We start from the raw sequence: 20,628 nt of genomic DNA, 5'->3' as shown, positions 1-20,628 counted from the left end.
CCTTCTGCCTGGTTTGATTCTAATAAAGGCCTAATCAGTGTCATCATCATCAGTAATCGTATGCAAGTAGCAGAACAGCCCTGCAAGAAATTTTGACAATGGGCATTTCCTTTGGCGGATGACTACGTGTTTGGTTTCCTGCATGCAAGACTGGAGTTCAGATCTGCTCTTTTATATGAATATGTTATATGAACTTGTCTTAAACACTTTGCTGTCATGGAATGAATTAATATGGAATGCCAATGCTTTTGCTTTTCTCACTGTGTTGCCAGAGGGAGAAGCAGCAAGAAGAGAAGGTACAAGAGGAAGCCCAGCTGATGGAGTTTGTCAGAGTCCGACAGAACCTGAGAAAGATTCACACAGCAATCCAAAACAAGGCTTCTAACCCCTGAGAAGAATGCACATATATAGAGTCAAAGTTGTTGTTTTTTTTTTTCATAGAGTTTTTTTGTGGCTCAGAATGTAAATGTTGAAACTCTGGTCGATTTCCAACTTAAGCAGTTGTTTCTTTCAACTTCTTCTGCGCTTAATATTTGTGTGCAAGCCAGATAGTTGGGTGTCTGGAGTAACACCTCACTAATAAGGACTTAAAAGTGGACTTGATACTGCTCATAAAGAAGACAATGACTCACAAATATTAACAAATATTTAACAGGATACTTGCAAACAATATTCTTATTTACTCTGTATGGGTCCAAGGGAAATGTAATCTGCTGCCATGTACAGGGTGAGGTAAAATGTTTGTCCTACACACCTGAGTGAATGTCACAGTCTGAAGCAGTCAATGACAACACATTAACACAGTAACTAAGTAAATATTATACTGTGTTTACATAATTCTAAATTGTAACATACGTATGTAGTTGTGCTTGATATAGTAACTGATCATTATGTATCAATGCTGTTTTTGTTTTTTTGAGTTCAACTCATGAAACTATTGATTTTATTTAATTTTTTTTCCAAACATCAGCTCTTAATATCATAAGAATCTGAAAAGTACCTCTAACCTTATGCACTCATATATAGTATTTACATATTTTGCTGTCAGTGTTGAGATGATGCTCTGAAAATACACTAGGCCTTACATTTAGCTTTTTATAGGTAGGTAACCTGCAGCATCTGTATATACCATGGAAAATAAATTCTTGATTGTGTTATGTAAGATGTAAGAGATGGCTTTTAATTGTATAGTCTCTGGTAGGGAGAACAGGTTCTACTATTTAAGCAACATCGAAGAGATTCTAGGAAGAGAAGGGAGACCACTCTCAGATTATAACTGCGCAAAGGGAGCGCTCAAAGTGCTAAATGGATTGGAGTTAAAGGAAGAATTGCGAAAATTGTGAAAATTTCATAACACATTTTCAGCTATTAGTAATTCAAATGGTCAATGGAGAGAAGATCAGGGCTGCGGTCGAATAGTCAAAAAAATACGTCCTAACTCCTATTCCTAACCACTTTTCCTTGACCTCGTTGGAAAATGTCATGAGGTCAAGGAAAGATGTGAAGGAGAATTCATAAGGGCTTAGGAAAAGACAGCCGCGGTGCTAAGAGAATCCGACTGCACTTACACTAGGCTACGTAATTATGCGACAGCGGATGTTAATGACGTGGGTCTGCCGTGGTGAAACTACAATGTTCAGAAGATGGACTACTAAAAACGCATCTTAGATACTTCGCCCCGTGCATTCTTACCGTGTTGTTTCATGCAGGCTATATAAACGTGGACAACCCGGTGAAAAATATTGCTTCATCACTAAGGTTGGAATTGAAATAAAAAAGGAATATAGGCTACCAGTCACAAAAGTGAAAAGAAATGGTTGTCACACTGAGAATGGTTGCTCACGCTCACCCTCCTGTCCACTCATATTTATCGACATGAATCCCAATTAGTATGATTGTATGAAAATAATTGTTAAATTATTGCAAGATAGGCATAACTGTACATATCATCATTGAGTTTCAAACATGTTGAATTAAAAACATCATCTGGCTAAAAACGTCTCATATCCCTTTTTCTTTAAAGACAGACTTCTCTGTTATGGTTGATATGCTGATTATGATCTGATTATAAGCCTATGCATATAATAGCTTAAGAACCACCACACAACTCAGTAAACACCTTGAAATGTTGACTTGATTGTGCTTTGAAGTTGTTATGGCTGATACAGGCCTTTATTAAGGCAAGGGTTTCAGCATCTGTGACTGAATTAAAATTAATTAATGATATTCCTAAAGGCTGGCAATACAACAACACTCAGAATGAAGAAATAACTAATGCAAACTGAGCATAGGTTACGCTACAATTTTAACTTCACTTTGATCATTTTACAACAGCAGCATAACGTTCATAGTTCACCTATGGGTTTAACATATTGTTGAAAGTTCAAAACATATAAGCATATTAGCAAGTTATGGCATAAGATGGAAAATGCTTAATAAGCAACGGTAACTTGCATGATGATCTGCGTCCTTTGTCGGTCATGATCGTTTGTTTTCGTGAACGGCCAAATGGTGCGTTGCTTGCTTCCGCAAGGAATTGTGGGACGGCATTATCTCCTTTCCTTTCGTAAAGGATGGTCCAGTGTATCCTATGCTAAAGGAGCTAAATAAGGAAGCACTGAAGAAGCTTTCCTTAGCATTTAGAGAATTCAAACAGCTCTTATCATGGCTGCCATTTAGATACTTCCGGGTCATTTCACTCAGTTAGGAACCTTCCTAAGCAAAAAGACTATTCGACCGCAGCCATGGCCTCTGTGATAGCGCCTGCCTCTGTATTCAAACTTTGCAAAATGTCACCGTAGGTCACAACCAATCAAGCGAGCTCTATGCGAGGAGGCGTCCCTACTGCAATCACATGCGCACACAGCTCAGTCTAGTTTTTACCACCCTGCAAACTGCAGAGAGAAAATAAATATATCCACAGAAAAGATGATGTGAAACAGCCATAATCCAAACAGAAAACTGGGGCTGGAATAAACTTGTGTACAGAAGGGAGTTTTTAAGTTATACAATAAGTTAATTAAGTTAATATGTAAACCAATTAATTAAAATGCTTTTAAATGGCTCATTTAATAAAACGATTTATAAACTGATTAATTAAAATTCTTTTAAATGAGCAATTTAATAAAACTATTTATAAAACAGTTCATTAAATGGACAAATAATTGACTGAATTTAGAAATTGATTTGCAAAATGCTATTTAAAGACATTTAAAATTTGCCTTTCATTTGTTCATTTGTTTATTCATTTTCATATTCTTTTTCCTTTTCACAATTCATTTTGGACCTTACTTTACCATTAGACAACTAGCTCTTTTACTTAAAGCACAAGCACCGAGAGTAATAGTAATAGCTCTCATTGAAGTATTTTAATATAACTGATTAATTAAAAGATAAATAAGTCAAACAATTTATTAAATTACTAATTAAAATCGATTTAAAATGTGTCAGTTAATTAAACATTTGTATAAATGAGTAAATGGAAAATTAAATTGATCAATTAATAATATGATTTCATAATACTTTCTGTAACCTACAGAGCAGTAACAAGAGCTCTCATTGGCCAGCTGCTCCTCTGTGGATTCTAACCAGTGTTGGGAATAACGCATTACAAAGTAACGCATTACTGTAATTCCACTACTTTTGGCAGTAACTAGTAATGTAACTAATTACTTTTTCAAATTAATAACGCAATTACAATTACTGAAATTTAAATGGGCTTGTTACTCGTTACTGGATTATCTGGTTTATGATCATCCGACCTTACGGTGGTGCAAGTGAATCAAAAGACTACCAACCTCCCTGGTGACTTTATTTCTCAAAAGCGACTCGCGACAAATCTGGCGACTTTTTCTGACCATGGGAAGCAATATTAATGTGTTGAATCCCAAAGCCTTTGGCAATAAATTGGTATGGCTGATGCCGGTTTTCTCTACTTGCTTGTCTAATCCAGAGAGGTCTGATGATCACAGTGCATAGCTCCCTCCCTCTGCTGAGAGCAGCGACTGTAGGACAGGGTCCACTTGTAATTGTTACCGGCGTACGCCGAAACTGGCCGGGGTTAAAACGGGCTATGCCGCGGCGTGCATAACAAGTGCAGCATTATATATTGATATGCAAATTATTGTATGACATCATCTGGCGACTTCTAGCGACTTTCTGAGCAGCCAACAGCTACTTTCCTTGGAAAAGAATTGGCAACACTGCTACCGGTCTGGTAATTTATGTTGGGCCAGGCATGAGGTTGAACTAAAGAAAAGCTAGTTAAGACAATAGAGTCAGCATCTGCGGCCTAACAAGAAAATCAGAGGCCTGAACTCTAGCCCACCCGCTGGGCTGGGATTTTAAACAAAGGAAAAGCAGCGCCAAAATTCCAACAGGCCCTGAAGTTCACACCTACGTGTGAACTGGCTGGAACCCAACCTCCAGTCTCTCATTGGACGAGACTCGGACGAGCCCCGGGATGTCCCCATGACGTCACTGAGGATCTAAATTCCAGAGCTACCTTTCCGCCCCGCCTCTTCTTGCAACTCCGTTGCTAAACAAGGTGGTATTTAAAACGTTCAAACTGTTTCTTTTGTTTAGCCGAGGTGCAGTCTTCAACTCGCTGGATGAGCCCAGACTGTTTAGTGTCTAACACTATTGGATCCAGAAGGATTAGATTAGCTGTTTGTGTATCCGGCATTCTAACTCCTTACGCATACTGTATGTGCAACCGGTGCGTGTAGCAGACCTGCAGAAGTGGACTGGAAGAGAATACAGCTGAGGACACTCCTTCCCTCCAAGAAGACAACGTAAGAGCACGTTTCTTCAACCAAGTCGACTCCTGGCTGACATCCTTCGCTGCCTACGAGGAAAGCCAGCTGACCGTTGCTCCGTGCAAGGAGAGATAACGGTTCCGCCGACCCGCCTGGGAGGACCCCACCGGATCGATAAGACGGACAAAACACACACCGATCACTCGAGAGTGATTCCCCAAGTAAGAGGCTTTGGTTCTGGGCAGAGACTAGCATAGGTGTGTTGAATTAAGCTTAATTGATCAGAAGCTACAACTGTGCATATTGGGAAGCGCATCGGACCGCCGTGTCCATATTTATGCTGGATAAAGATACCTCAATCATTGTGCTTGCTGCTTAATGTGATTGTGTTCATTTGAAGCTGATAGTGTTCAGTTGCATGTCGCTGGACTTGCATTTGTGTTGATAGTCACCGTAGAGAGCCAATATACTGCATTTTACCAGTTCAAAGACCAGTAACTCGGTGTACCACCCCAAGTCGTATTCCGAGTCCCTGTGTGGTAAAAGGCTGCTATTTTGTCTCCAGACAGCGAGTATAAGCTCTAGGTTTACCCTGAGTGCCCCCTCTATTCTCTCTCTCTCTCTCTCTTACTAACCACCACATACACATACACACACACCCACATCTCATTACACATTCATTACTACCTAAGGATTAGATGGTGTCGCCATCTTGAACTCTCGCGAGACGTCCCACCCACGTGGTCACGTCCGCCATCTTGCTCTCTCTCTCTCCACTCTCTCTCCTCTCTCTCTTCCCCACACGCATCCATACACATACACACACACACACACACACACATCCATACATGCCATATGCTGCTTGTGCCTTATGCTTGCTAGTTAGATCCATAGTTATAGTTGTGTAATAGTGATTGATTAACTGAAGTGCTATTGATTATTGATTAATATTACTAAAGTTAAATAAACACTTATATTTTTAAAGAGAAGTTGTCTGTGATTTCTTATGCATATGTGTTGTAGTAACAGCTGGTTGTGACGGCCTGTGTACGAATTCACTCTTCACTGTTCACTCATAAATGTACAGCGGTACTTAAACACTGTCATTTAGGGGTGAACAGCCATTTTGAGACTGTCTTAAAGGTTCAGTTATTGGTCCCTGATTCCAGGGTGGTGCCCCGTTAATATTGACTTCAATAATTTTATGAATATTAATAATTTTATGATTATTAATTATTAATTGCTAATAACCAAACCTGCCCCTATCAAAGCCCAACACTTAACCCACACAGTGTACTAATGCTTGATTTGAAGGCCTTTCGAGGCTACAATAAATATGCCTATCAAAACATATCTATTGTGTTTTATTGTTCCACTACTTACTTTTCATCATAGTGATAATGGGTACAATGTTAGATAAAATTGGACAGTTGTCTTGTCCCACACTGTGCCACAGCAACACTAAAATAATATAGCTATGTGTAATAAGAGAATTGAAGCAGACATTTAAAAGTAACGCAAAAGTTACTTTCCCTAGTAACTAATTACTTTTATTATGCAGTAATTGGTAAAGAGTAATTCAATTACTTTTTGAGAGGAGTAACTAGTAACTGTAACTAATTACTTATTTTCAGTAACTTGCCCAACACTGATTCTAACTCTCTCCATCTGCAGTCAGTAGGCTGTAGCATGTTGCTAAAGCTAGCAAGCCAGCACAATGTCACAGACGGGGGTCCCTCGGCTTTAGCCTGGTCCAGATGGAGCACTACCTTACCAACCCGTTCTCATTCCCAACTCGTCCTATGTTGACTCTTTGTCAAATCCCTTGGCATCGCTATAACGACGCTAAAGGTAACCTTTCGCGCCTGGAAAGGACGCACGGGTGTTCCATAGACTCCATGGTAAAGCCTCTCGCGGCAGTATTAGACGCCTGCAACTTTCTCTCCTGGACCAGGGAACACACAGTCTGGCGTACATTTTCTGCCCAAATAAGGCATTCTGGTTTGATGCATTTCCTATATAACAAGTTATTTCAGTGGTATCTCAATAAACTCCATAAAATATAGCACTTTATAACGTCTGTATCATTACATCTACTTTACAATAAGCATAATTTAAATAGAAGAACCAGTCGGGAGTTAACGTTTCTAAACATTGCATAATCCGTTTCGTCATTGAACATACCTCTTTCTGCCCATGAAACACAGCTGATGAAATCGCGGTAAAATAGCACCAACAAAAGTATATTTTTGTAATTTTTTGATTATATCCTCTTATAACATCAACCTGTTGGTTCAGAATCAGAATCAGAATCAGAATCAGAATCAGAATAAAGTTTATTGCCAAGTAAGTTTTCACAGTACAAGGAATTTGCTTTGGTATGGAGATGCATACAGTAAACATAAAAATAATAAAATAAAATAAAAATAATAATAATACAATTAATATAATAAAAAATATAATAAGAAATAAAAATATGTACAAATATATATGTGCAATATAACAATATAACAATATAACTGTTTTTTCAAGTGAATGAAATGTACAGTTTGTACAGTTATGTGCAAAAAAATTTTTGTGTTGCATCTTTTTCTAATATTGAGCAGTTTGCCAGTAAACAGCAAACTACAGTTTGCACTTCCTATGAGCACTTCACAATAAAAGCCTTGCTCCGTGGGTTTTGTTGTTTTGTTGTTGTTTCTTCCATAGCTGACGTTGTAAACATGGAATTGACATTATTACTGGGGTATTTGAGGGTGGAAAATAAATCTTTTTGTCAGATTTCAGCCATCTTAATGGGAATCAGGTGAATTTCAGAAAATATTGCATTTCAACCCAACTCAGTGCTGCCTGCCATCAGTAACCCCACTCCCATGAAAGTACAGCTCAATAGCTTTCTAGAGAAGTTGACCCCATGTCTCTAGCCCCTTGTGTTGCTGTATAATAAGCCTTCAAAAGTAGCCCGGGGTCAGGGTTCAAAGAGCAATATTGCAGTACAGGAACCACCCATGTTCGTCCTATTGACATATGTTACTCTCCAGGTCAAGGCCTTTCCAAAAATGTCTTTAATGTTGTCCTACGACAAAGTTAAATTTTCAACTCTGGCCCACCCCAGCCTCTTTCAGACATAGTTTCTGAGACCCTTTGAGACTCCAGCCTGGATAAGATCAAGTCTTTTAATTTTTTGCATATTTAGTTGAAAAGATCCTTCAAGATATTGATGGATCTCAATCTGAACTGAATCTCTACAAATGTTGTAGAGATTCCAAGATTCCAACAAGCTGAATAGTCACAGGTGAAATGAGCTCCTGAAAAATTTCAACTTTTTGATGAAGAAAGCGGGACAAAGCCAACAACCAACTTGGAAATAGGTGTCTAACAGAACAAAAAAGACAAAGAAACCTGCGAAAAAGAAATCTACATTTCTTTTTTCAAGATTTTACTAAAGAAGACTGAGCAACAAACAGTTACAGCTAGCTAACCAACTGCCACTGCTGAAAATTATTTTCACTACCTGGATGGACTGGTCATAACAACTTGGGAAAATACAAGAAAAACAAAGGCCCCACATTTGGAAAAACTAGAATATTTTCCCCTGAAAGAGAAGAAATATTAATAACACCTCAATACAAAAGATAATTTTCCTGTTTATTAAGTTAAAAGCTAGCAAAACATCTGAAAACTGACAGTTGGTAGCATCAGTCACCATGTAAACCAACACACACACAGCAGAATGCAGAGAAGTGGAGTATCCTGCTAAATACAAGAGTGTACAGGCCAAGAAAAAACACAAAGAAAAAACTCTACAAATCCGAGAATAGCCAATCAGCAAATCCTGAGATCCTGTATGCAGACCTCATTATATCCAAGAGCAAGAGAGAGAAAAACAACTTAATATTCCACACAACCAATACAGACTTATGGAAAAAAGCGGTGTGTAATAACTACCAGCACACCTTCAAAGAAGGAATAGGCCGCGGTGGCAGAGTGATTATATGTCAGGATGAGAGCCTTGACACTGAGAACCCTGTGCTCACCATAACATATTACAAAACTAAAGGAACCATGCTACTCCAGGGAAATGAAGCCAGCCTCAACTCATTCGAGGAGCTCTTTCCCCAGCTAAAAACAGAGGTAGAGAGGAGCAGATCCAGCTCATCCACGGACCTTGAAAATCCCATCAACACTCTGGACACAGCGGACTCAGAACAAGAGGAAGAAGAAAAACCATCTGAAAATGACAACAACCTGAACACTAATGTTCCCCCTCTAAATCTGACCAACACACTAAGAGAAAGCCTGGCCGCTCTAGAGCTGGACTTTACAGAGTTCAGAGAGCTGAGCCTAAACAAGCTTACAGAACTCAGCGACATCCAGCAGTTGAAAAAAGACATTGAACAGATGAAAAAGGAAAACTGGAGAACCATTGATGACCACCTATGCCCTTCAGGAGGAGAACAACAGTCTCCGGGTCCAGATGTCTGAGATGAAGGAGGAAGCTGAGAAAACAGAGAGAAGCTTCAGGAAGCAGCTGGAGCAGTCAAGGAGCCAGATACAAGACAACAAGGGCATCTGTCCTCTGCCTTCCTGCCCCTCCTCACCCCCTATCACTGCCCCTGATTCACCGCCATTAACTGACCGAGAGAACTGCCCCACCCTTGTTACACCCACCTCCCCAGATATAGACCACCTCCCTGCTGGCCAGCCAGAGAACACACAGGCTGACTCCACCCCAACACAGGCTGACTCCACCCCAACACAGGCTGACCCCACCCCAACACAGGCTGACCCCACCCCAACACCTCCATCTGCCACGCCAGCCGGGCTGGAGCCCCAGGTGGCCATACTAATGGACTCCAACGGGAAGTACATTGACCCCGAACGCCTCTTCCCTGGCCAGCGTGTTGTATCAAAGCATTGCAGGAACACGAGGCACGCACTAGAGCTGCTAAAGCAACACTCGCTTGGCCATCCCCAGGTCATTGTGGTCCACACAGGCACAAACGACCTGCCCTCCCTGCACCGATGCACAGCACAAGCAGTCACCAACATGGCAGAGCAGGCGTGCAGGGAGTTCTGTAGTAACTGCACCCACACCGTCATTGTCATCACACATCTGGAAGGGCCTTGCATCCTGTGTGTGAGCCTCTTCCCTGATAACGGATCAGGAAAGTGGATGGAAAGTGGTTGGATCGTAAAGGAGGCCACTGACCTCTTGGTAAATCACTCCATTTTCACTCTCCAGAGCTGGTATCAAGGACCAGACCTGGTAAATAACCATAAAACACCAACACTCAGCCCTGTCTTTGGTAATCCCCAAAGAGACAGAGAGTCTGAGATGACACCCATTGGAATGTTGCCAAAATCAAGAGAAATCTTTGATACAGACTCATGAAACTTTGGGTATCACATTGTGGTGGACTCTAATGTACATGACTAATTTTATGTGTAACTGTGATGTTTTATATAATAGTTATTTACGTTATTCAATTTCGTTATCTTTACATAGGGCTTCGATAGCCATGTTTGATATTAAAGTGTTCAGGAATTTGTGCTGAGTTTAATAATGTTAATGTTACGACGGTCAATTATATTGGATAGATCTGGGAACCAAAATTAGGGTTTCATGCATATGTAATGAGCCGTAAAACTAGACATGCCAGCCCACGCACACACCCCTCAACTGATCACAACAAAACCAAACACTCACATTTCCAATGCGGATTTCATGCACTTTATGTGGTCGCGACACGTGTGCTAACGGAGTCTGACAACAACTTTGTTCCAAAGTTTGTCTCCAAAGACGGACTCAACTGCATCATCATCACAAGCCAAGAAGAAAGCCTGTTTCATCTGAAACAGTGAAGATTGCCTTGCTGCCTGCCTATCTGCCTGACAAATGCACACACACACACACCAGCGCGTGTGTCTGTGTGTCCTGCCTGCTACAACCTCACTATCAGCTATCCTGCTGAGTTTAACTCTGAAGAATCATCGGAACCTCCAGAGTGGGTCGGCGTTAGCCTTGAGAGACCCATAGCCCTGTCCAGCAGCCTGCGTGCTCCAGCCTGCGTGCTTCACCCTGTTGCGGCCTGCTGAGATCAACTGAACAGACGTCAGATCTTCATCCTCCAGCACCTCGTCGAGCCGAGACTCCTCACAGCCTCCCGGCCTCAGCGTGCTTCATCTCCCTCCGGACCTCCGCTGGTGTCGTATGTACTGATCATTGTCCACTGGGCATCATATCATACATCACACATAGCTATTCCATTACATTCACACTTCACACACATATCACACACTTTATGACGGCTCCCTATAGTTATAGTAGCCTAACCATTCAGTTATTCAAAGATTCATTTGAGTCAGTTTTCCAGATAGTTATACTGTCGCCCCTTTATTCCTATCATTGCTGACTCATGTCTTCCACTGCTCATCTTCCATGATTGTGTCTGCTGAAATGTTGGTTTAATTATCAGTGTTGCATATTTACATGATCATCTATTCCTATTGCCATTGATTCATCACAATTCATAGGTATACCTCTTGTATATACTGTACTATATTCACTTGTATTTACCTGATTATTGAGTGTGCTTTAGTTTAGTAATAAACATATTATCTTGCATAAAGTCACCTCCTGTGTTCAGTGTGTGGGTTTAAATTCAAACATGCCGAGAATTCACTCCTTCAGATGAGACCTTTTGATGCTGTCTGTTATCTGGTGCCCCGTTCTTAATTCTCGTTGAAGCTAACTCTAAATTATATTGATACCAGACACCATTAATACCTATCACCACTACAGTTCCCAGATTCATGGGTAGTGATCTCCATCCTCTTACCCCGGACGGACGCCCCCCCTCATGTCATCCATGACATGAATATGGAGATTACCAGGAGCTGCTCCACCCTCCCCAACGTCCACCTGGCACACCACACAAACATTGGAACTTGGGACTTATATGACGGACTGCATCTGAACAAGAATGTAGTCAGAGTGTTTGCTAAAACTCTGAAAGATGTTGCGCTTGGATGAGACCCCAACCCCAACAAAAACACCAGGCCAGTACAAAGCCCCACGACGCCCAGGAAGAAGAGTGCCACAGCTCAACACCCGTCACCCTACTCCTCCTTACCGTACCCATCTACAGCCTCCTGCACCACCCATCCAGAGAGCCCCTCCTAACAACAGAGCCCCCCTTCCTCCACAGGAGCGCACCTACGCTGCTGTTGTGGCCAGACCTGCTCCTCAGCCTCCCCCCCAACACACAACAGAGTTGGGAGAGATCAAGGAGATGCTACATATTCTGTGCAGTAGACTCTTAATCAATTAGTTGGTAGGGTAGGTTGATGATCAGTCTTCCATTACAATGTATAGCTTATTTATTTATTTTATTAACACTCTAATCTTAACACAATATAATCCAAAGCATTTTTTCAGAGTAGACATCCTTACTTGATCTAAAAATGCTTCCAAATATTTAAAAACAATAGGTTAATTGGGATACCTGTGTAAAATAGTTGCTTTTTGAATTCGTTCCACTTTGCTTTATCTCCTGTTGGGAAAGTTAATGGTTTAATTTCAAATCAGTTGCTGGAATATCCAGGGTCTTTACTCCTCAGTATTTGGTCTGAAGGGTAAAAACCCTGACTTTGTAAATAGAGTCAGTAATATTGATATTATAATTTTATCAGAAACATGGTGTAGAGCTGATGCCCCCACCCACTGCCCTCCAAATTACAGGGAAATTATTGTCCCTTCACAGAAACTAAGCCATATACATCAGGGAAGAGACTCGGGGGGGACTAATTGTCTGGTATAAATCCAAACTACAAAATTCACTTCAAATTCTGAAAATTGGAAAAAAACAAATTTGGCTGAAAATAAAAAAAGAACTAATCCCCACAGAGAGAGATCTGTATCTATGTGCAATTTACATCCCCCCCTCTGAGTCCCCCTACTTTTCTGAAGACATCTTTTCTTCTCTTGAGATATGTCATTTCCAGAGGCAGGGGAATGTAATCATCTGTGGTGATCTAAATGCACGAACCGCTACTCAACCTGATGTAACTAACACCCAAGGAGATAGTTTTATCATTAATCAATCTCCAACAGATCATCTACATGTCCCCCCCCCCCCCCCCCCCCCCCCCGAAATAACTATGATACTGTCATCAATAGGAACGCTAAAGACCTGCTGCAGCTTTGCCGCAGCCTGAGTCTGTACATCATTAATGGTCGAGTGAGAGGGGACTCTCTGGGAAGGTTCACTTATTGTTCGGCTCTTGGCAAAAGCACTGTAGATTACATGATCACAGACATGGACCCATTCTCTTTCAGTTCATTCACAGTCAAAACCCAAACCCCTTTATCAGACCACAACCAAATTACTCTCTCCCTCAAAAAGACAAGTGTCACACCCACAGAGCCCAGTAAGCTGTCCAGTATGCCCAGTACATATAGATGGACCCATAACAGTGCCTAGCATTACCTGAAAGCAAGTCATGAAATTGAGTCATTACTGGAGGCTTTCATTGACCAGCCATACCCTCATACTGTAGAAGGCATATCTCAGGCCGTCCAAAATCTTACTTTCATCTATAGGAGAACTGCTACAAAAGCAAAACTGAAAATTTGTAAAAAAAAATAAATAAATAAATAAAAGAAAACTCAAAAAGAATAATTGGTTTGACAAAATTGTCAAAACCTTAGAAAACAAATGAGAAGGCTATCAAACCTGAAACACAGAGACCCAGGAAATGAAGAGATACGCCTTCAGTACTGTGAGACACTAAAACAATACAAAAGTACAATTAGAAACAAAAAGATAAATCACACAGAAAGACAACTCAGTATAATTGAAGAAAGCATAGAATCAAACTCGAACAGTGGAAGTCTCTCTGTAAGTCAGAGCCTGAGGAGCTGGTTATTCAAGATGGAGAAGTATGGAGTAAGCACTTCCAGACCTTATTCGGACCAACACCACTAAGTGATGACTCAGACACCACACAAATTGTGAAAAAATTTGAGCAAATGGAATTGATCATCAAAGATAACCAAAACCCATTAGATTTCCACATTACTATAGATGAATTGAAAACAAAATTGAAGGACCTGAAAATCAAAAAAGCATGTCGCCCCGATGGCATATTAAATGAAATGCTAGCACAGCACAGAAAAATTCCAATTGGCTATTCTCAAATTATTCAATTTTATTCTTTGCGTGGGATATTTCCCTGAGAACTGGAACATTGGATTGATTACACCTATATTCAAAAGTGGAGACAAATTTGACCCTCAAAATTACAGAGGGGTGTGTGTCACTAGTGTTATAGGAAAACTGCTTTGCAGTATCATCAATTCCTGAATTATGAAATTCTTCACAGAACACAATGTTCTTCATAAAAGCCAAACTGGAATCATGCCCAAACATCGCACAACTGACCATATTTTCACCCTCGCCACTCTGATCAACACTGATGTACACCAAAACAAAAGCAAAATATATTCATGCTTTATAGATTTCAAGAAGGCCTTCGACTCTATTTGGCACGAGGGGCTTTTCTACAAATTATTGACAATTGGCATAGGAGGTAAGATAGATGATTTAATTAAAACAATGCACATGAATAACAAATATGCAATTAAAATTGGAAGTAATAGAACCAACTATTTCAAACAGTGGCGTGGAGTAAGACAGGGCTGCAGTTTGAGCCCAACGCTTTTTAACATCTATATAAATGAACTAGCAGAGCAACTGCAAAAGTCCTCAGCCCCTGGGGTCAGTCTGCAGGACACAGAGGTCAAATGCCTGATGTATGCAGATGACCTTGTTCTTCTTTCTCCCTCCAAAGAGGGTTTACAGCAGAGCCTGGACGTCCTCTCCATTGATTGAATTCATGGGCATTGACTGTAAATTTGAAAAAGACCAAAATCCTGACGTTCCAAAGACGTTCCAGTTCTCAGAAACGCAGATTTACACTAGGAAATACAGAAATTGAACACACAAAACATTTTAACTATTTAGGTTTGATTATCAATTCCACAGGACGTTTTAACTTGGCTGTGAATGAACTGAAAGAGAAAGCAAGAAGAGCTTTCTACGCCATCAAAAGAAAAATTCCAATTGACATCCCAATTAGGACCTGGCTCAAAATTCAAAATTCAGTAATACATCCAATTATGCTATATGGTAGTGACGTGTGGGGCCCCTTAGCCGATCAAGATTTCTCAAAATGGGAAAAACACCCACTGGAAGTCCTGCATGCAGAGCTGTGCAAAATCATCCTGGGAGTCCAGAGGAACAGAGGTCAGTAATGCATGCAGGGCAGAACTCGGCCAGTATCCAATCATCATCAACATTCAGAAACAAGCCATCAAATTCTACAAACATCTCCGATCCAGCGACTCCCACTCCTATCAGTATAGAGCTCTTCAGTGCCAAGAGTCGAACAAGGACAAGAAGAGTTCCTTCTGGACACAAACACCAGGGATTCAGGACAATCCTCAGTCTCTCTGGGCCAACCAAATAATTTCAAATCAGAAAGAAAAATATATCACCTATTGGAAGGAAAAAACAAAAACACAAAGCAAATTAGAACTCTATCTGACCCTAGACAGAGAGTACACAGTGGCAGAATATCTGACCACTGTGACTAACAGCAAACTGAGGAAATCCCTCACGAGGTACAGGTTCTGTGCTCACAAGCTGGCTGTAGAAACAGGCCGCCACAGGCAGACCTGGCAACCCAGGGGGAGCAGGCTGTGTTTATTCTGCTGTCAGGGAGAGACAGAGACAGAAAGTCACTTCCTGTTACACTGTGACAGATACAAACATGTAAGACAGACTTATTTTGAGAGGATAGGCAGAATTTACCCAGAGTTCAACCATCTGCCTGATCCTCTCAAACTGCCCTTGCATTAGCTGCTAAATTTGTAGATTGCTGTCACACTCTAAGGGAAGAGGGACACACATTTCTTGAGTGAGAAATTTGAAGAATAATATGTGAATGTATGTGAAAAGTTCTGTTTTTTTAATTGGATAAGGTTATATTTTGCTGGTTTATGTTTCCTCAGAAACACAAGTGACATAAACACAGAAACAATGATAGTCAGTAGACAGTGGAGGCACAGCAACACACGCGCGTGCACACACACACACACACACGCACACACACACACACACACACACACACACACACAATAATACATGGGAGGGGATGGAATTATTTTTCTGTTAATTAATTAATTAATTAATTTTTTGTTATTTAATAATTTTATTGATGATTAATCTCTTGTTACATGCTTTGGCAATATTGTTTGTTTGTGAACTGTCATGCCAATAAAGCACCTTGAATTGAATTGAATTGAATTGTTTTTCCTAATCACAGTCATACTTTTGGATTTGGGCTAGTGTAGACCTTATTTTACCTACCAAATAGCCTACATCTGTATTGTTGTCATAGGAGGGTTAGGGTTGGATGACATTGCTGTTTTTGAAGCACTTTAGCCCCTCCCCAAACCTCCTGCATGGTCAGGATTATAGTATGTTGTAGCCTCAATATCCCTCTGTTTACAGATGACATTTCCTACATATATCTCTGAAGATGACCCTGTTATGAGCTTGTAGGTGGCAGTCTGTGCAACTGATTTGTGGCTTATACTTACCATGGGGTGATGAGTTGATAATCAGATGGATATGGTCATGACATTTGCATGGCCTCAGATCAGTGAGTTTCTTAAAATAATATTCCAACTTGGGTTGTTGCTAAAAATTGGACTGTGTAACTGATTACTAATATTGCCATGTTGTTTGTATTCAGTGCATTTCAAAGTAATCTGACTCAACCCTGCTTAACTGTTACACTCCTCATTATAGCAAGTTGTTACCTATGTGGTTAATATACAGTATATTTGCTTTTTAGCAACAACCCAAGTTGGGATATTATTTTAAGAAGCTCTCTTGATTTTATCCAGGCTGGAGTCTCAAAGGGTCTCAGAAACTATGTCTGAAAGAGGCTGGGGTGGGCCAGAGTTGAAAATTTAACTTTGTCGTAGGACAACATTAAAGACATTTTCGGAAAGGCCTTGACCTGGAGAGTAACATATGTCAATATGAAGAACATGGGTGGTTCCTGTACTGCAATATTGCTCTTTGAACCCTGACCCCGGGCTACTTTTGAAGGCTTATTATACAGCAACACAAGGGGCTAGAGACATGGGGTCAACTTCTCTAGAAAGCTATTGAGCTGTACTTTCATGGGAGTGGGGTTACTGATGGCAGGCGGCACTGAGTTGGGTTGAAATGCAATATTTTCTGAAATTCACCTGATTCCCATTAAGATGGCTGAAATCTGACAAAAGATTTATTTTCCACCCTCAAATACCCCAGTAACAATGTCAATTCCATGTTTACAATGTCAACTATGGAAAAAACAACAACAAAACAACAAAACCCACGGAGCAAGGCTTTTATTGTGAAGTGCTCATAGGAAGTGCAAACTGTAGTTTGCTGTTTACTGGCAAACTGCTCAATATTAGAAAGATGCAATACAATCTGAACCAACAGGTTGATGTTATAAGAGGATATAATCAAATAAATTACAAAAAAAAGAAAAACAACAAGAAAAACAACAACAAAACAACAAAACCCACGGAACAGGGCTTTTATTGTAAAGTGCTCATGGGAAGTGCCAAACGTTTTTCCGGGTGGAAAGTTGCGGTTGTGAAAAGGCAAACTGCTCAATATTAAAAAAGATGCAATACAATCTGAACCAACAGGTTGATGTTATAAGAAGATATAATCAAAAAAATTACAAAAATATACTTTTGTTGTTGCTATTTTACCACAATTTCATCAGCTGTGTTTCATGGGCAGAAAGAGGTATGTTCAATGACGAAACGGATTATGTTTAGAAACATTAACTCCCGACTGGTTCTTCAATTTAAATTATGCTTATTGTAAAGTAGATGTAATGATACAGACGTTATAAAGTGTTATATTTTATGGAGTTTATTGAGATACCACTGAAATAACTTGTTATATAGGTTATGAGCCAAATTTATTTCTAGTTATCTAGCAGATTTTTGATGTTTAGCCACACAAGCCCTACTGATTGACACAAGTGTTCTGCATTAAGGCTAATCAAGTGATGTTTTCTCAGCCCTTTATACTGCTGCATTCACTTGCTACCTGTTTATGCCTTGAAGAAGGTCTCTGACCGAAAGCTTGCATATTATAAATGATTTTTGCACAGATTTGAGTGTGCGGATGCTTTTTTCATTCAGTTTGATATCCTGTAGCTCCAGCACCTCAGCCAAGTCTGATACCGGGTGAGCGGTGTATTTTTCTCCATTTTTAGTTATCTAGCAGGTGACATCAAATGGTAAATGCAAGCGATTCTCTTTTTCATTTGGCCTCGAAATTGATCTACAACCAATTTTTTTTTTAATTAATATTATCACCAACGAGCTCAAGCAAAGAAATGTATCAAACCAGAATGCCTTATTTGGGCAGAAAATGTACGCCAGACTTTGTGTTCCGTGGTCCAGGAGAGAAAGTTGCAGGCATCTAATACTGCCGCGAGAGGCTTTACCATGGAGTCTATGGAACACCCGTGTGTCCTTTCCAGACGCGAAAGGTTACCTTTAGCGTCGTTATAGTGACACCAAGGGATTTGACAAAGAGTCAACATAGGACGAGTTGGGAATGAGAACGGGTTGACCTTACTGTGTCCTCCTCCAAGCATGTAACAGCAGTGGAGCAAACCAGTGGACAATAAGAACAAGCATTAGCTGTTAGCGGCTAACTTTATTTTTACCAGCGATTAGCTTGTGAGCTATCAAGCAACCACCAGCATACTGAGCAAATCTCAATTCCTCAAAACTTTCTAAAGTCTTCTTAAGATGTTAGAAAGCACAAAGGGAATGGGATATAGATGGCCAGCTGTTGGATTTCTATTGCAATTTCACTTCACAAGCTAATTGTTAGCTAACGCTTTGCAAACGCAAAGAGGAAAAGGCAGTGTCCCCAGCAACTTCAGTTGTTTTCGCAGTTGCCAAGTCCGCTTATTATAAGTGACTTTGGGCTTGTTTTTCTGTAAAGTCGCTTACAAATATTGGTAGTCGCGGGCTTGCTCCCTTGTTGTCAAGCAGATGTTTTCAATAGTTTGTCCTGTTGCAGGATCCGTCCACAACCCCGTTCCCTCCGCCCCTCCCCTTCCCCCATACACATAGGTGACAGTCAGTGAGGCGTTATTTTTTTTCCCACCCGCATTCTGCGAAGACCCGCTCTATTCTGCCTCTGATTGGCTCTGACCCTGATGGCAACGAGTACTAGCCAATCAGAGGCAGAGTAGAGCGGGTCTTCGCTGAATGCGGGTGGGGAAAAAAATGAGTGAGATTGTTGGGAAGGTTCAATAATGCAGGCTGGCTTCTCTTAGTTATAATCGCGAAGTGTGCATCTGTAAGAATGCACTGTGTTCCTTGCTTGCTAGCATTAGCAACATGCTACAGCCTACTGACTGCAGATATGGAGATTTAGAATCCACAGAGCAGCAGCTGGGCAATGAGAGTTTGTGTTACTGCTCTGTGGGTGGGACTTCATATTATGATAAGTGTGGCACTCTTGGTCCCTGTGGCTTTAACATTTTCTTAATGGAAAAGGAATTAGCAAATGAAAAAACGAAAAGATAAATTTAAATGTCTTTTTAAAAGCCATTTTGCAAATTGTTTGACTTATTTCTCTTTTAATTAATCAGTTATATTAAAATACTTCAATGTAGCTATTACTATCAGTGTGGCACTCTCTGTGCTAGTCAGTAAAAGAGTTGTCTAATGGTAAAGTAAGGTCCAAAATGAATTATGAAAAGGAAAAAGAATATGAATATGAATAAACAAATGAACAAATGAAAGGCAAATTTTGGCTAATTTCAAAGCATTTTTATTAATCGGTTTATAAATAGTTTTATTAGATGGCTCATTTAAAAGCATTTTTATAATAAATATTTTTTATAATCGGTTTATAAATAGTTTTATTAATTATTGGCCTCATTGCTGAACCACCCTCGCATACAACCACAGAGGGTAGGCTGCATAGGCAGATTAGTATTTGTACTATATTCTTTAAGTGACTAAGAAGCCATTTTACAACATTAAACATCAAATTAAATGTACATTAATATATAATAGTGTTGATATTAATATATCATACTGTTGATCAGAATTTGTGTTTGTCTGTGCATTCTAGGATGGGTGAGGGAGGGGCTAAGATTAACTATGTTGTTTTCAATACAAGAGTATGTTTATGTTATTATAGGCCTAGTATTTATACTTCAAAGGACATGGAATTGAATGCCCAAATACAGCACACTTGTCAATGTGACAACATGTCCTGACGTGGGGTAAATTATTGCAAGTTCTCAAGAGTAATTTCAGCAGTTAATGCCATTTCTTGAAGACCATAATCTCGCTAGAAATATATATATATATATATATACATACACATACATATATATATATATATATATATATATATATATATATATATATATATATGTATGAAGACTGCAGGTTGCTACTCCTAATCGCCCTACTGATAACTGTTATCAATAACAGTTATTGATAACATTTAATAGTGCTTACTGTTAACTGTTCTACTAGTTATCGACCCATAATGCCGCCGAAGCCAAAAAATCAAGGACAGATCATCAAAAATCAAGACTCTTCTGACACGCCAACCAAGCTAAATGCCGAACAACTCAGCGTTGGCGTGCTCAACGCTGCACTTCAATCACTAAAGCAAGATATCTGCTCCAAGGTTGATACTGTGGCAGTCGATCTACGCTTGGAAATTGCAGCATTTCGGGTCGA

The 20,628-nt window shown here is 40.1% G+C and overlaps 1 protein-coding gene across 1 annotated transcript in view; it reads left to right on the top strand.

The window, feature by feature from the left end:
• The window catches only part of LOC139642336 (uncharacterized), a 32,547-nt gene extending 32,155 nt beyond the window's left edge, over window positions 1-392 (top strand). The window contains exon 4 of the mRNA XM_071517136.1: window positions 273-392. Coding sequence (XP_071373237.1) covers window positions 273-392 — 120 coding nt within the window. The remainder of the gene's footprint in view (window positions 1-272) is intronic.
• The last annotated feature ends 20,236 nt before the right edge of the window (window positions 393-20,628 follow it).

Source organism: Centroberyx affinis, unplaced genomic scaffold (genome assembly GCF_046629955.1).
Source record: "Centroberyx affinis isolate AG114_WGS23_722 - 3 ecotype Tasmania unplaced genomic scaffold, CSIRO-AGI_Caff_v1 ptg000464l_1, whole genome shotgun sequence".
Taxonomy (NCBI): domain Eukaryota; kingdom Metazoa; phylum Chordata; class Actinopteri; order Beryciformes; family Berycidae; genus Centroberyx; species Centroberyx affinis.
The sequence above is the reverse complement of the archived record's forward strand: the minus strand, read 5'-3'. Positions and strand labels throughout refer to the sequence as shown.